Here is a 16,658-nt window from a genome sequence, read left to right as displayed (position 1 = left end):
AGCTCCCATACCTAAGGCTCAGGGATCATTGAGGAAGAGGGGCAGGAAGATAGTGAGAGCCAGGATCAGGGAGTTTGCTGTTAGATGGTGTCTTCTAAGACTGTTGGAAGCTTGTCTTGTTGGAGTCATGTCTCACCAACATGACTCACCAAACATGACATGAAGAAGGACACAGCAATAGACACACTATGCAGACGGGGAAGAGTCCAAGAGGTCTACAGATATATAACCATAGACAAAGAAGTACAGGAGACTAAAGAATGCTGAGACCAGGAGAACTAGTCTCCCCAAGGATCATACACCAACTGGTTATCCAATACCAAGTGGTCAACCCTGAAAACACATGTATAGGAGTAATATTATAGGGACTGAGCAGGTTATATTTATGTATTTAGAAATATGCATGTATTTATATTTTTTAAAGTGCTACACCAAAGCTTTTGCTGAAACAAAAAAAAAATGTGTGTGTGTGTGTGTGTGTGTGTGTGTGTGTGGTGTTAAACAACAATTAATAAAAAGAGGCCATGAATTTAAAAGAAAGCAAGGAAGGGTATGTGGGAGTGTATGAGGGAACAAAGAATAGGGGTAATTATGGAAATATTTTATAACCTCAAAAATTATAAGAAATAAATGTTTTAAAGAAGGAACAGAGACTTCCCCTCTTGCATGGAGAAGTGTGAGCCCACTGACAGAATCCCTAGTCCACCACATCCACAGATCTCCCATTTCTCCAATGTACCTCCCCAGTTCTATGCACTGCGAGGAGGGATTTTACAATTACTTCTGGGCCCTCTCTGCCTCGCTTCCTGTTTTCTCTCAAAGCACAAATTCTAAGAACAATTTTCAACAATGAGACCTACAGCATTAGCTCTCCTGCTATCTGTTATCACAGAGTATCTTTTGCATGGCCTGGAGTGTCTCCCATCTCCTGGAGCAAACTCAGCCAAAGGCTAGAACCCGGCCATGCATGCTTTCCCCAAGCATGCTGCTTCTGCCAGCATGAGCTCCTAGGATGGGGAACCCCAAGCATGCTGCTTCTGCCAGCATGAGCTCCTAGGATGGGGAACGTTCTCAAATTTCAAAGCCCACAGTTGCATGGACAATGAACAGCAGTCCTGATGACAGCATTGCTCTCTATGCTACAGAAGCCACTGGCCTCGTGTTGCTTCCTATGTGGTGCAATGACCCCTCTTCCCTGCCTGCCACACCCTGGAGTCAGCTGCTGAAACGTCATGTGTGCAGGGAGTGACAATCAGTTTGTCACCAAGGGAAAAGTGAGATTCTAGCCAGTCATTGCATGGAGAGTCACTATGGGCCAGGGAAAGGGAAAGCAGATAGGCCCCAGCCTACAAACTCAGGCACTGAGCAAAGGATCCCAGTGGTTAGCAATGCTGAGTTTAGGCAGGCTTTTCAGTTCAATTGTGCTCCCAACTAATAACTGGATAACCTTGGGCAGGTTTCTCAACATCTGAAGACTTCCTCACTTAGAGAATTAACATAAATTTAGGTCCTGTCCATAATGGAGTTATGGTGAGAACTATAAACACCTAGCCCATCTCAGGTCAGCTGAGGTCAGCCCAAGACAGGCAGAATGGTGGTGAGTGTTATCTAGGTCCCATCGATGACAGTATCTGTTCAGCTGACATCACAACACTGGTCTGAAGGTCTTATTTCTGCCCCCTGCTAAGTGTTTGAACTTGGGGCATCACTCTATTTAGGTACTATTTGTTTCTGTTATGCTCCTGGATTTACAATGAGTTCGAATCCCAATAAACCCACCGTAAATGAAAATATATCAAATACAGCTAACCTGCTGAGCATGCTCAACATTGGTTGTTCAGCTGTCATGCCTAGGCTGGCCAGGAGCTGGGACTCACTGCCCAAGTCCAGCATAGAGAGAGAGGATCATACCAGACACTGCCAGCCCCAGGGATGATCGAGATCTTAAATCTAAAACCCAGCTGACCACATACTACTTTGCACATAAAGTTGAAACATCCTAAGTCAAACTATGGCAAGTCAGTGAGCATCTTTGCATAGTTTGGGTAGTGCTAGTTAAAGACAGAACAAGGTGGTGACACTAAAAAAGAAAGACAGAGCACAGCCCTGGGGAGGAGCTGACCTAGATCAGGATTGAGACATTGTTGACTTTGGCCTGACTGAGAACTCTTCTTCCTGTGCATAAGGGACATGAGCCCTGACCACAGGGAAGAGCCTATGGTCCTAGAGGTGACTCAGCCTTGTCAGACTTCCATACCCTTTGGATTCCCATGGGCCTTCCTGTTACCAAAATGGTAACAAAAACCTTTCATGGGTGAGTGACTCTTCTACCAATCTCAAGAGTATGTATGTGCTAAAACATGTATGACTGCAAACCTTCATCGAGTCTTATCTCCACAAGGCTTGCCCTTTCTATATCAGTCTGACTGACCGAGGAGCTGCTCCAGTTGGGCATGACCTCACACCTCAGGAATATTCCTTTCCAACCAGAAGCAACTCAAACTCATGTATGAACATTGCCTTCATTCCAAGAACATTCTAGATCACCTTTTTTTCCCCTTGGGCCCAAAATGAAGACTCAAGTTTAGTCATTTCAACTCAGTCAACCGAAGTCATCCAGGGTGTTTTATATACTCTTGGGAGTTTCAGCTATGTGGTTGCTGGTATTGTTGTAATTACCAATTTTTTTTTTCAAAATAATTAGAGAAGTGATTTCCATATTGCTTATAAGCCATGTTGTTTATGGTACTACATGACAGCTCATGAACGAACTAAGACAAGCCTTCTCCAACTCATCAGAGACGTTGTGTTGATATTCAAACCACCAACTTCATTTCTAGACATCCCTCAAGTGTCTCAAAGCCTATGGTGGCAAAGAGCAGCAGGGTCCCCATAATAACAATGAAATGTGTTTCCACATAGCTAGAAATGAGACTTCCAAACAATCTTCACTGGAAACAAAAGGTAAATGGCTAAAATACACAGTTCACTAAATACTCAGTCATGATCATTGGCCACTGGGTTTGTCAAAGCATCACAATGCACACCACAAATAGCTATAGTCCTTGTGTACCAAATAAAAAATAGAATAAAATTTGGAGTTCTGACCTTTAAGAATAGGGGGAGAAGGCTCAGCAGGCTCTTCCGACGTTCTTCAGGGTTCTTGTGTATCAGCCGCTGGTATTCCTGAAATTTCTTTTCAAGCATGTCCCAGAGGGCAGTAGGGCCCGGACACTGCCCTTCTAGTGGAAAATCAGGCTTCACAGCAAGGGACTGGCCTTCATTTTGGAAACCGGGGTCCCTGGGTCTGTCCTCAGCCTTTGAAAGATCTTCAGCCTCCATCCTCAGCAAAGCAGATCTGAATCCAGAACAAACAACTGAAAATAAAAAGTCCTGCTGTATCACTTCCTGGTGACTGATTGGAAGGAAGGTCCAACATGACTCAGTTTAGCTTCCAGAAGAATAAGTACCTGAAACCTACTAAAATGAGGAAGGATTGTCCAAAAGACCCAGATTTAGATGTAGTTAATATGCACATAATTAACAATACCACATTGCCAGGCACTGTGCAGCATTTCTTACATAGACTCTCATACTGAGTGGGCATTCTGGCACTGCCTGCAGATACCACAGGGCCAGAGCCATGAGGAGAATATACATCAGGGTGATACACTAAAGCCTGAACACTACTTCAAGCTGATCTCTTCTAAGAGACTGCAGAAATAACGGAGATGTACAAATACTTAAGTAGCTGCTGCAAAGGCATGAGATGCTTTAAAAACACAAGTCTTGGAGACTGGGGAGACAACTCACAGGTTAGGACCACTTGTTGCTTTTGCATGGGACCCAGGTTTGGTTCCCGGCACCCACATAGTGGCTCACAGCCATTTGTAATTCTAGTTCCAGAGATCCTACACCCTCTTCTGTCTGCCATGGGCACCAGGTACACATGGGGTACACATACATATGTGCAGACAAAGTTCTCATGCAGATAAAATAAGATAAATAAATCTTTTAAAAACAATTAATCTTGGGTGTCTCAAACAGTTGTTAACTAAGACATAATTCATACAACACACAATGGATATGGGCATATACATTATGTATATATGCAATTGGCATATATGTATGTATATATACACATATATGGCATTTTAACCATTTTGGGGTATTTAAGTGTCATAAGTACAGCTAAGGATGACCTGGTGCACACACTTGTACTCCCAGGACCTTGGATGGTGGGAAGAAGGATTACAAACTCAAAGCAAGTCTGAGCTGTGTAATGAGTTACATGGAAGCCTAGTACATAGCAAGACCCTGCTTCAGGAAGAGAGAGAGATACAGAGAGAGAGAGAAAGAAAAAGAAATATTCACAGTTGTTCAAAATAACCCTTGAAGCCCTGAGCTTGCTAGGGCCCCTCTGTAAGTGTATACAGGAACAGTCTTTGGGGGCCAGAACCCTCAAATCAGTAAACAGAAGAGCAAAGCCTTTGGGATGGTAGCAGCTATATCCAGTTCACCTGGCAGCTACCCCTGCCACGTGCATGCGCGCGCGCGCACACACACACACACACACACACACACACACACACACACACACACCAGCAGTTGCCTCTGTTTGGTGTCCTTGACCTTACACTCTCAAACGTCTCAGTTGAGATGTGACTGGCTCACAAGCACAGGCTTGTGGACCATTTGTCTGAAGTGAAACACACTCCAAGTAGAGACCAAAATAGCGAGGCTTCCTGCACAAGGATCTCCCCAAATTCAACGTTACCGTGTCAGAATCCATCCTGAACCCAAACACTTGACTGCAGCAGGCAAAAGGGGACTAGATGTTATCCCGGTGTTACCTGGGAAGCTAACCACGCCCCCCAAACATTCTGAACTTGCTCAGGTACATCTGTGCGTCTCCTGCCCCTCTTCTGTCATGTGTGCACTGTATTCTCGGACTTCATTTCCAGAAATCTTTTTTTTCTTGTTTTTAATAGATAAAAAAAGGTTTTGATATATCCAGCTGTGCTGGATGAAAGAATCAAGACACAGAACACCACAACTAAATGATTTCATGTGTGTGAAACTTGGAAGCATTTATAATCTCTGTTGACCTAGGGACAGATCAGTGGCCATCAGAGTCTGAGGGTAAGGGAGAACACTTCGCGAGGCAGGAACACAGTGGGATTTTTGCAGCTATGAAACTATGCATTGTTGATCACAGTATTAGTTACATGAATGCATGTATTTAGCAAAATGTAAATGAAATGTACGTTTAAAATGGGCACAGCTGTCGCTGGGCTGTAGAATGCCCCTAAAGTGCTCTGGGCAGGCAGTGTAGTCACTCACAGCCCTCAGTCTCTTCCCTGACCTTGGCAGGCTCTCCTGGTGGCCTCTTTATTTTCTTATTCCTTGTCTTTCTATTACCCTCTTTATCCCCACGCCTGCTTGGTGGGTAACATTCTGCTAGCACAGACACTTCGGAAGCACTGCCTACAGCACCTGGCTTCTATGTGCCTGACCTTTTCAGCACCTCACTCAACATGGTGTCTTCAGACAGGAACATGCATCTGTGGATTTGTCAAGTCTGTGTTCTCCAGCTGCCACCTATTTGCAAACTGGTGATACGTGTGCATCGACTCGACAGTGGTGGAGAGCTAACTCCCTCCCAGCCTCTGGTTCTGCACACTGTGCTATGGGGGGGGGGGGGGGAGACAGACCATGCAGGCTTCCCCATGGGACTAAACAGGATTGACCCAGAACTGAATGGAGAACCTATGCATGCTCAGGTCAACCAGATTCCACCGAGATGCCTCCAGAAAATAGGCATGGGGCACACTCCCTCCAACAGGCATTGGGGGACTCCTCCCTCACTTCACAGCCAGCCCCCCTGGATTGACATCATGTGGGTGTGTCTGCCTGAGTAGGAGATCTCTCTCGAGCTGCATTGTAGATGTATCTGTTGGGACTAGGTGCCACAACTCTGCATTTACCACAACCTTCTTCTTGAATCTAGGTGGGTTTTGGTGCCTTGGCTAAACGAATAGGGAAGGAAAACTTTTCTAGACACAGGGCTCAGGAAACATATGTGGCTACTTTTTGTCACCAAGTAGTAGAGAGGTTAGACAGTCTTGAGTGAAGAGCCACGTGCGCAGGACTATGCTGATTCTCCCTCTCGTTCATCTCTCCCCTCCCCGTGTGTGTGTGTGTGTGTGTGTGTGTGTGTGTGTGTGTGTGTGTGTGATATATAGAGAGAGGACAGAGCTATGCCAACTTTTTAACTATTGATCTAATGGAATGTGTTTCATTGAGTATGGTCATTTAAAAATCTACTGGTAATTGAAGAAAGATAAACAACACTGAATATAATAGGGGGCTCACCAACAATTCTTTTCGAGTGTGATTTCCAGAGGGGACACAGAGAGTGGTGTCTCTCCCAGGTCCCTCCTGAGTCCGTCCTACCTTGCAGTGGAGACCAATGGCGGTTCATCTCACCTGGGGGGCTGCTTTTTTGTTATTTTAGCAGAGGCTTTACTTTGCCACTTTCCCTTTGGCTCTGTAAAGGAGCTTGTTCACGGTGCACACTAAGCAGGATGCCTCACATAAAGCCTTGGGAAAGGCTGGAACTGAAAGGCAAACCTCCCAGACTACTCTGGTCAGGCAGGAAACCCAACCTCTTTTTTTTTTTTTTTTTTTTGTCCCGAGAAGCTGAGGTTTACTCCCATTTTCTCACGAGCTTTTGTCTTTGTTATTTTCCTTTGGAGATCCTAACACCATTTTCTTTCCTACATGAGCAGAGAAGGCAGCCACAAGGCATGATGGTGCAGCTTAGATAATGTTAGTACATATAAGTTTTTTTTTTTTTTTTTTTTTTTAAATATTGAGCAATATTCTCTCAGCATGCAAGTCCCAGTTTGGGAAAAAATGAGGGCCTTTTGGAAGCTACTTTAACTCTTCGGAACCTCCACGGTACCATTTGGTAACTGATTGGTTCTGCGCACCAAACGGCACCCTGGTGGCCGGAAAGAGTTAAAGCATTCTCCAGCAAGCGCCCATCACAGTCCCAGGAAGAAGCTGTACCTGGGGAGCCCCAGCTCTGAGTACAATTACTGCTCAAATCGCAGTGGCCCCATTTCCTTTATTGTCGCGTGCCTCCAGGAGTCCCATGGCTCCCGAGACAATATCCATGCTCCAGAGTCAATGGCCTGAAAATTGGTCTTTGAAGGGCTTGGGATTACAGGGAGGAGGTAAGGAGTTTATTTGAAAGTTTGTACAACAGAGTTTATGGTCCTGGGGAAGGATAGTATCCTACCTCATTCCAAGCCCAAAGGACTATTTTCCCATCTAGAGATTATGTGTCTGAGTGACTCCTGGTTTCCAGGTGGTAGCTGCCGTGGTCACTGATATAAAAAGGCTACTTGGTTGGGCTCCCTGTATGTGAAAGAATTAAACTCCTCCTCTCCTTCCTTCTTCTCTTCCTATCCCCCTTTTTCGGGGACAGTCTTATTATGTAGCCCAGGCTGGTCTTGAACTCATCATCTTCTTACCTCAGCCCCTGAATGCTGGCACCACAGGTATGTACCAGCATGCCTGGCTGAAACAACTGAACCCTTAAGGCTGCACCTTGACTGATTCTGTTGCTCAATTCCTCCATCACTCCCAGTATTCTAGTTTCATTTCTGTGGCTATGATAAAATGCCCTGACCAAAAGCAACAGAGGGAGAAAAGGGTTTACTTGACCCATAATTTTACGGTACTGTCCATCAGTAAGGGGAAGTCAAGGCATGAACTCTAACAATTTAGTCAAATCACATCTATTGTCATGGTCAGAGAGAAACAGATACACTCAGGCTGTTTGCCTGCTTGCACTGAACTTTATCTTATCTTACATGGTTCAAGACCCCTGCCTGGAGAATGGTGCTACCCACAATGGGCTGATTCTTCCTATATCAATTAACAACCCAAACAAATCCCCACAGACGTGCACACAGGCCAACTTGACTAGAAAATTTATCACTCAGGCTTTCTTCCCAGGTAATTCAAGGTTGTGGCAAGTTGACATTTAAAACTAACCATTTCATTCTGTTTCTGCAAAGTGGGTCTGAAAGCAGTGCCAGTCTCAAAGGCTGGTGTGAAGATCAGCGGACACAAGACCATCCTATGATGCATTTGGCCGTCATTATTGTTGTGCATTGTGGGTATTGTAATCCTTTTCTCGGCCTGTCCGGTGTTTGTTGAAGACATACTGTGTCCAGCGGTCACCAGCAGTGTCGTTGTTTTATCGAAGTTCTAAAGCCCTGCCAGCTCTCCTCCTGTTTACAGTCCTATGTCAGTCAGGTCAACGTTTACAGAATAGAGAATTTAAAACACAAAACCAAAGATTCAGGCCCCGTGCAGCATTGAGCTCAGAACACAGCATATGAATCCTCACCACCTAATAAACACCAAATGAAACACAAATCCTGTGGACACACTGTAGAGACCATTCTTGCAAACATAGACCTCATATTGAGTGTGGGGTGCATGCAGCATTGCCTGTGTGGTTGGTATTAGACACACAAACCACCGCTATCAGTCTTACGCAATAGAAGCTTACAGCTTAGTTTTCGCTGCCACTGTAAGGCTTTGTCGATGCCGACTGTGATGAACTTGTCTAATTGGTTCTCTCAACATTCCATTTCTGGACTTTATCCATGTCAAAACATCTAGTCTTATATTTTCAGGGCTTTTGGTATCCTGTTATGTAAGCATTCCTCAATTTATTCACCTATCATCTTATTGCACATAGTAAGGTTTCTCTCCAATTCTCCCCAGTCACACATAAGGCAACAGAAGTATTTCTTGTCCAACTCCAACTTTCCCTAGATAAAATGTCTAGGAGTGGACGTGGGGGCTCCAGAATGCGGGTCCCTTTCAGTTCATTGATGAGTTTGCAGTGTTAGAAGCAGAAAAAAACACTTCTGCATTTCACAATCCAGAGACTGAACTTGAGACAAGAGACGTTTGATTTGTTAGAAGAAAGTGACACGAATGCTCTGGAGGCCTGGGTGTAGAGAAGACGGTGTGCTCCCACAGAGCCTGTGGCCTGTGTATGGCAGATGTATCACAGTTTTGTTACTGTGAAAATACCATGACCAAAAGTGGCTTATAGGAGGGTTTCTTTTAACTGAAGTTTCCAGGGGATAGAGCGTCATCAGGGCAGGGGAGGCTTGGCAGCAGGCAGGCAGAGTAATAGGAGCAATCATCTGAGCAATCAGGTCTCAGCTACACACATACTGTATCCATACATTTGCAAGAATGGTCTCTAAGGTGTGTCCACAGGATTTGTGTTTCATTTCTTACATACTTGGTGGTGAGAATTCATGTGCTATACTTTGAGCTAAAAGTTGCACGGAGCCTGAATTTTTGGTTTTGCATTTTCCATTTCCAATTCTACATGTTGACCTGACTGACACGGGGTTGTAAATAGAAGGAGTCTGATAGTGCTCTGCAGTGTCGCTGGACAAACAGAGCTGTGCCAGCTCTTGGACACAGTACGTGCATGGTCGAGACAGCTCGCTCAGCTTCCTGTTCCGGTTACTGTGCCTGCCTGTTGCCAAGCCTTCCTTTCCATGCACACAGGAAGCAGAGAGGGCAAGCAGGAAGTGGGGAAAGACTATAAACCCTCAAAGCCCTCTCCACACAATGTACTTCCTTCGGCAAGACTGTACCCTCAAAGGTTCTATACCCCACCCCCAAACAGCGCTTCCATCTAAGGACCAGGTATTTAAAGACATGAACCCATGGAGGACATTTTTCATTCACATCATAATAACCCTCTCTAGAGGAGGAAATAATGTTATACAGCACTAAACAAAAGCCACTCTACAGCCTGCAACACCGCTTTTTAGAATTATCTGAATGAAATAAATGGATGACTAAAACTAACATGTGTAAGATTTGAAAACTGTATGGCTTGGACATTATTTGAGTTGATCCTAAAGGCTCACCCGTTGGAAGCTTGGACCCAGTGGAGGGACCTTTAAGAGGTGGGACCCAGTAGAGAGTGAGTAGGGGGCATTGCCCTTAGGAGGAATTAATGCTGGTTTCTCAAAGTGGCTTCTCACAAGAGTAAGTTGTTAGAGGGACTGGAGAAATGGCTGCTCTTCCAGAGGACCAGGGTTCAATTCCCAGCACCCACATGGCAGCTCACAACTGTTTGTAACTCTAGTTCCGGGGATCTGACACCTTCACACCAGTGCACATAAAATAAAATTAATCAGATTATTTTACAAAAGAGTAAGTTGTTAGAAAACCGTCACTGTGTCACAGTTCCTTCTGTGTGTGCTTTTCGACTTCGGCTTCTCTGCTATTAGAGAGGAGGGCCCCATGAGACATCAAACAGATGAGCCGTCTGGTCTTGGACTTCCAGACTCCAGAGCTTGTTTGATGTCATTTTGTTACAGTTGCAGAACATGCACACTGAAGAAGAAGATAGTCAGTCAGCGAGTTAAAGCAATTGACCGGGGCAGGGAGGTGGGGAAAGAAACCTGGAGAGCCACTGATCGAGTGGCCTTCTCTGAAGATACCGAACAAAAACCGTCCTCTCCCCTCAGACAGGACGCCGACATCAGAAACAAACAATTCCCACTAAGTCCCGCTAGGTGGGGCTATGAGGGAGTGCCAATGAGTCTCCTTCCCCAGGAGCTATTAATTGTCCTTGGTGAAGGGCGGGGCCTCGTGAGCCCCATTCCCTCCAGTGATGGAAAGTTAGTGGGCCCAGCCTTGTACAGGGGTCCTCCAGGTTATCACGGCTGCTGACAGTTAAAGAGAGCAATGGCTATCTTAGGCACAGAGAATGGTTGTTGTACACCACCACTCCGAGATTTCAGCTGGGGTAGCTGGGCACTGGCAGGGCCGATGTCTGACCTAGGGTGCAGGTCTCAGCTGGCTGCAAACACACTGGGTGCAATGTGTCTGATGTTTTGACAACACGTGCTCAGAGGAGTCCAAAAGCAGCGGGCTGGGTGTCCTGAGCTCAGCAGGAAGCTGGAGCATTTGGAGTACAGGTCTTGGGCAAAGAGGGAGGTGAGCGGATTGGTTACTTTTGTGGTTGCTGCAACTCAAGGGAGGAAGGACTTATTTTGGCTTCAGGGTACAGCCTACCCTGGCAGGGGGTTACGGGCAGCAGGAAAGGTCACATTGCGTTTCCAGCTGGCAAGGGGAAAGAGAGAGAGAGAGAGAGAGAGAGAGAGAGAGAGAGAGAGAGAGAGAGAGAGAGATTGTTACTTTTTTTCCCCTTCTTACTCGGTCGGTCTAGTACACTGAGAGGTGATGTCCACATGTATGTGGTTCTTCCCACTTCTATTAACCTAATGTAGCAAATCCCTCAAGACATGCACAGAGGTGAGATGCCATGATGATTGCAAATCTTGCCAAGTGACAACCATTACTAACCATGGCAGTGGATGATGGGCAGCCTTTTGGACACACCTGGGACAGGAAGTGGAGCCCCTGGCTGTGTGGAGGTAGGCCAGGCGACTTTCAAGCATGGCCTGTTGCACTGCCCTCTCTAACTGGAGTCTGTCTGTTGTCTCTCAGGCTTGGGAACACTCCGTGGGTATCATTTGCTTTCGCAGTCTCCAAAGACTGGCAGAAGATGTGTCCGACCAGTTTGCCCAAGAAATACAGCAGGCACTTACTGGAAAGCCCGCAGGTAAAAGAACAGACTCTGGAGTGCAGGGTAGAGAACAAAGTTGGCTGCAGACCATCTCCCTCCCTCCCTCCCTCACACATACACACACTACATCTGTACAGACACATACAGTCACATAGTCACTACACATGCACACATAGACACAAAACACAAAGGTTTCACATAGAGATGCTCGCAGCCACACATAGCCACACTGTACACATTGCATACGTTCTGCACACCACACACAGAGACACTAAACATCAATACTTCACTCACACAGATGCTGCATTCACAACACACACACACACACACACACACACACACACACACACACACACACACACACACGGCCTGGATCTCTGGGAAGATACCTGGGGGTCAGAGAAGGACTCATGTGTTCAATGGAAAGCTTGGTCTGATAAAGATGCTGAGGACAGAGAATGTTCTTTTATTGGGGCACCTGATTCGTGATCTTCCAATCTTGTGAGCTGGCCCTGGGAGGCTGGTGGGCTGAGGGACAGAATTTCAGGTGGAAGGCAGCTTGAGCATGGCATAAGTTGCTGGGTCTTCAGTGTTATAAGGTCCTGGATGATACAAGAAGTGGGGTGAAGAGAATGGATTGTAGAGGTCCAATATGAAGGGGCTAGTTATTACCCATTTGGCAATAGGGAACCATGGATGACTATAATGGGTAATAAAAACCCCCTTCCCCCCATTATTAATCTTGAAGAGAATAATGTTTGGGATATGCTCAGGTGGCCTTGAGGTATTTGGACAAGGAAGCCTGTGTTCTTCAGCAGTACATAAACACATCTTTGGGGAAGAGAAGGCCCTGGAAGCTGGGTGGGCAGGGTGCCTCACCAATCAGCTTTTGTCATCTTGCAGAGCAAGCTCGGGCTGCAGCTGGGCAGTTACTTCGGTGGAAGGGTGACACAGATCAGGATGGCTACCTGCTCCTGAAGTCAGTGTATGTGCTCACCGGGACAGACTCGGTGAGTTCCAGGCCTCTGCCCAGGTGTCCCCAAGTGCCCCTTAGCTGTGGACAGAGAGAATGAAGGTCTAGCATGGGGTCCCCTTCAATAGACTGATTCATTGTACTCAAATTCCTTCTCCTTTTTCGCTTTCCCAATGGACAAGCAGTGTACAACCACCAGTGAGTTAGTTCATGTCTTCTACTTGCTGTGTTATGTTTCTGATTTTAGAAGTTGGGCTAGTCACGCCTCTCTTCTAGGGTCAGTGTGAAACCATTCCTGGCTGACTTTATCAACCACTCCCTACCTGTAAGGGCCAGGCTGGGTGTGTACCATACCTGCTGCCAATTAGTCTTCTCAAGGACCCTAAGTTGGATTACAGAGATGCATGAAGTAGGCATCTTCCTGTGTGGAAGTCCTGTCCATCATCCCTAGAGTACCCCCTCCCCATCTGGGCTCCATGTTGCTTCCCAATTGGTCCAACTGGAGTGAGGTCCACCTGTTGGCCTGTGTGCCCTGAGTGTGCTGTGCCCTGAGCTGGCTGTGGCTGTGACCTCTTGTCATAGAATTGGGAGACTCAGGCTTCCTCTTGAGTGGTTAGTGAATGAGTGGCTAGTTTCCTCTCAGAAGCCCTGGCAGTTGTGACCATTAGCAGAAATAGCCAGAGATCCTTTCAAGACAGGCCAAGAGATGCACAGAGGTGGTAGGAGTGAGTATTTATGTAGGGACCATGGCAAGGGACCTGCAGGGCACAGCAGTCCTCAACATGAAGTACCAGGTAGGTATTTGGATATTTGTGTGGAACTGGGGTGACCAGTTCATGGCTGTCTGGGACAGGTTCACAGTCTTATCATAGATGTTAACTGCAAGGGGTCCCCTGACTTGTACTCAGGGTTTGCCCTTGGGGGGGCCACTGTCTGCACTCTAAGTGGGGACTTTATATCCACAGAAACAGACAGCCCTGAAGTGGTAAGGGAAGCTAAGAGCTTTTGAGGAGGACAGGGAAGTCAAGAACAACTAGGGCTCTAAATGGAGGGAGGGCATTATCTTTCAACAAAGCAGTCCCATGATCACCTACATTTCCCAACTGAGGACATGGATTGAGGAGCGGGAAAGTGGTTTTCCCACAGCTCCACAGATGTGAGAGCTCCATGCATGCCAGAGCTGCCTCTGTTCTGGGTGACCTGTGATCTTTCCTTGCAGGAGACACTGGGCAGGGTGATTGAATCGGGGCTTCCAGCCCTTCTCCTGCAGTGTCTGTACCTCTTCTTTGCATTTCCTGTGGAAAAAGATGAGCTTTTAGAGAGCGACGTTCAAGGGCAGAGGATGTTTGTGCAGGTGAGTGAGCAGGACTCTGCCTCCCCATGCCTTGAGCTTGCTTGCCACGGGCCAGGCTCTTGGCTGCTCCCGAGGGAGGAGGATTTTGCCTGTCTCAGCCTTAGTTTCCAGATGCCTTGTCCTCTCCAGGCACTGTTCTCCTGTGTCTCCACGACGCAAAATCTGGTGGCTATAAGATTATTTTATCCCTTGTTCTTGTCAGGGAATCCACATATCAATATCCACATCCCCCTGCGCTCTCTATGAAGAGGGCTTCCCTCACTGTGCCAGCTCCCCTTCCACCATATTCTCAAGTTCCACCTCTTCCCTGGCATCCAGAAGCACATCTCTTTGGACCTTTTCTTCCAGTTGGAGATGCAAAACAGGAGCCAAAATTTTCAAAAATGCAGTCACATGCCACTTGAAACATCACGTGAGTCTGAGAAGTGAATCACTAGGTGCTGTCATTCACCACTGTGTGAGCATCATAGAGTACAGGTGCACAGGCCTAGACAGTCCAGGTCAGTCACCCCGTGTGACCTCTTGATACATTCAAGAAGTATTTGTTTTACAGGAAGTTGTCTTTGTAAGTAGAAAAAGGATGCCTCTCTCCTAGCTGACGGTATGGACAGTCCTGGCTGGGGCAGAGGGTGATCATGAGTACTCTTCAGCCCCTACTGCTGAGGCTTGGCTGTCAATGGCGGGAGAAGCAGGGAGCAAGCCACCACAGGAGCGCCTGCCCGCCCCATCCTAACCAGACCTCTTTGTTCCTCCCAGATGTTGTTAAACATTTGCAGCGAGTCTCCAAGTCTGGAGGGACTCCTTTCAGGAAGCGAGCTTCAGTCTCTCCTGATTGCAACCACCTGTCTGCGGGAACACAGCTGCTACTTCTGGAAAGAGCCTACCTTCTGTGTGCTGAGGGCTATCTCCAAGGCTCAGAGCCCTAACATCATCCAATATCTTCGAAGTAGGTTCCAGGAGACCAGGTGTGGGCTGTGGGTCTCTCAAGGGGCTCCTTTGACTCAGAGCAAAGCTCCAGGGTCTTTCCGCATCCGTGCAGATTTCTGGGAAGAAGAGCTGAATGGACAACCTACCCAATACATGACCCTACCTTATGTGGCTCCATTTGTGGAGATATGTATGTTGCTCCTGTTGATGCTTCCCTGGGGGAGGGAGAAAGGGGGACTCATTTGCCACATATGTGCTCCCACACAGAGAGCATGCATAGCATGTGTGGTGATTACATCGTTAGCCTCTTGGAGATAGATGTTGGCACTGGGAAACGGAGCTCAAGAGTGGTAGATCTTGGCAAATTCTGCTTTTAACACGGAGTTGTCTGGTTCCTGCACCTTAGTGCCTGTGTTAGGGAGCGTGTTGGGGTGAAGGCTGGAGGCTGGGACCAGAGCTAGCCTATGAACTCCAGCTGTGGTGAGTGATCTCAGGTCTGTAACCACAGGGATAGCCTGTTCGTGTCTCATCTATAAGACGGGCAGTAGGCTAGTGTCCATTGCCTTGCATTGCTACGGTTTTCAGTGGGCTGGCATATATGCTGTGCCTAGGCAGCACTCGTGCTTTGGTCTCAGCATCACATTCATCTCGGGTTTTATTAGAGATGAAATGTTGCTGTCAATTCTGTTATCTGTCTCAGGGGCCCTGCTTAGTATCCACTACCACTGCAGGACCCAGATAATGCTCTAGACAGGCACGAAGACCTCTGAGGCTGCACACAAGTCCCAGGAGAGGGAGAGACCTCATCCCAATGTGATTGGTCTAGAGTAGAGAAGACAGCCTTCTAAAGGAGGCTCTAAGGAGGACATGTAGAGGCAGGCTCACACTCATTTCTGCTCACCTCACACCCTCTGCCCAGCAGTCATCTTGGAACACAACACTCCTTTTCTTGGGCTGATCCCAGAGAATGGGCTCTTTGGGGAGAAGCTGGGTTTCTGAGCTGCTGACTTCGCCTGCTTGTTCACAAATACGTGCTCTGTGGTCTGTCCTCTTTCCATAATAAAGAACACCTGCTGGTTAGAATTGAGAAAGCCCCACCAGCCTTGTCTCTGACTGTTGTAAACCAGTCCCTGGAGGAGGCACTGTGGGGTTCAAAGCCTCCTGTGAGCTCGGCCTAGGTGTATAGCTGAAGCTGAGGCATGCGTTGACATTTCGGTCTCCTTTACCCTTCCCTAGCTAGAGTCTGAGTGGCTAGGGAAAGGCTGCAGGCAGGGGTCCAGGGGTCTCTGACTGTTGCCCCTCTGCTGTTGAGCCAGGGCCTCAGAAAGCTCCCTTCTCTGGGCACTATGGAGCCCGATCACAGACCTGGGTGATTTCTATGGGCTTGCAGGGCTAGAATACTTAGGAAGAGAGGCTGGCCTGCCAGCCACCACTACATCATCAGCTACTCTTGGGTCCTCCCTTGTCAAAGGGTCCACGTCAGGCTCTTCTGAGTCCTTACAGCTAAAAGTCTGATCCTGCATCCCCCTCAGTTCCACTTCTGTGACTTTTCTGCCACTTAGGAGAATCTCCACTCCGTGCAAATGTCAGTCTGAGGGCATCCTTCTTCTGACTTCCCACCACTCCAGGTGACCAACAAAGTCAATGACGGGCTCTTCATGAGTAGACCCTCCCTCCCTCTTTCTGCACAGCTCACACTTCGCCTTGAATGCCCTGTTTTCTTGAGTTTCTGAAACATTCCCTCTATTGTC

General features: G+C 47.2%; 1 protein-coding gene across 1 annotated transcript in view; it reads left to right on the top strand.

Moving 5' to 3' along the window:
* The first annotated feature begins 11,444 nt into the window (after window positions 1-11,444).
* Window positions 11,445-16,658, top strand: part of Wdfy4 (WDFY family member 4) — a 211,328-nt gene continuing 206,114 nt past the window's right edge. Inside the window, 5 exon segments of the mRNA XM_036199282.1 lie at window positions 11,445-11,501; window positions 11,575-11,689; window positions 12,557-12,663; window positions 13,846-13,980; window positions 14,737-14,926. Of these exon segments, the coding sequence (XP_036055175.1) occupies window positions 11,445-11,501; window positions 11,575-11,689; window positions 12,557-12,663; window positions 13,846-13,980; window positions 14,737-14,926 (604 nt within the window).

The sequence above is a fragment of the Onychomys torridus genome, chromosome 9 (assembly GCF_903995425.1).
Source record: "Onychomys torridus chromosome 9, mOncTor1.1, whole genome shotgun sequence".
Taxonomy (NCBI): domain Eukaryota; kingdom Metazoa; phylum Chordata; class Mammalia; order Rodentia; family Cricetidae; genus Onychomys; species Onychomys torridus.
The sequence above is the reverse complement of the archived record's forward strand: the minus strand, read 5'-3'. Positions and strand labels throughout refer to the sequence as shown.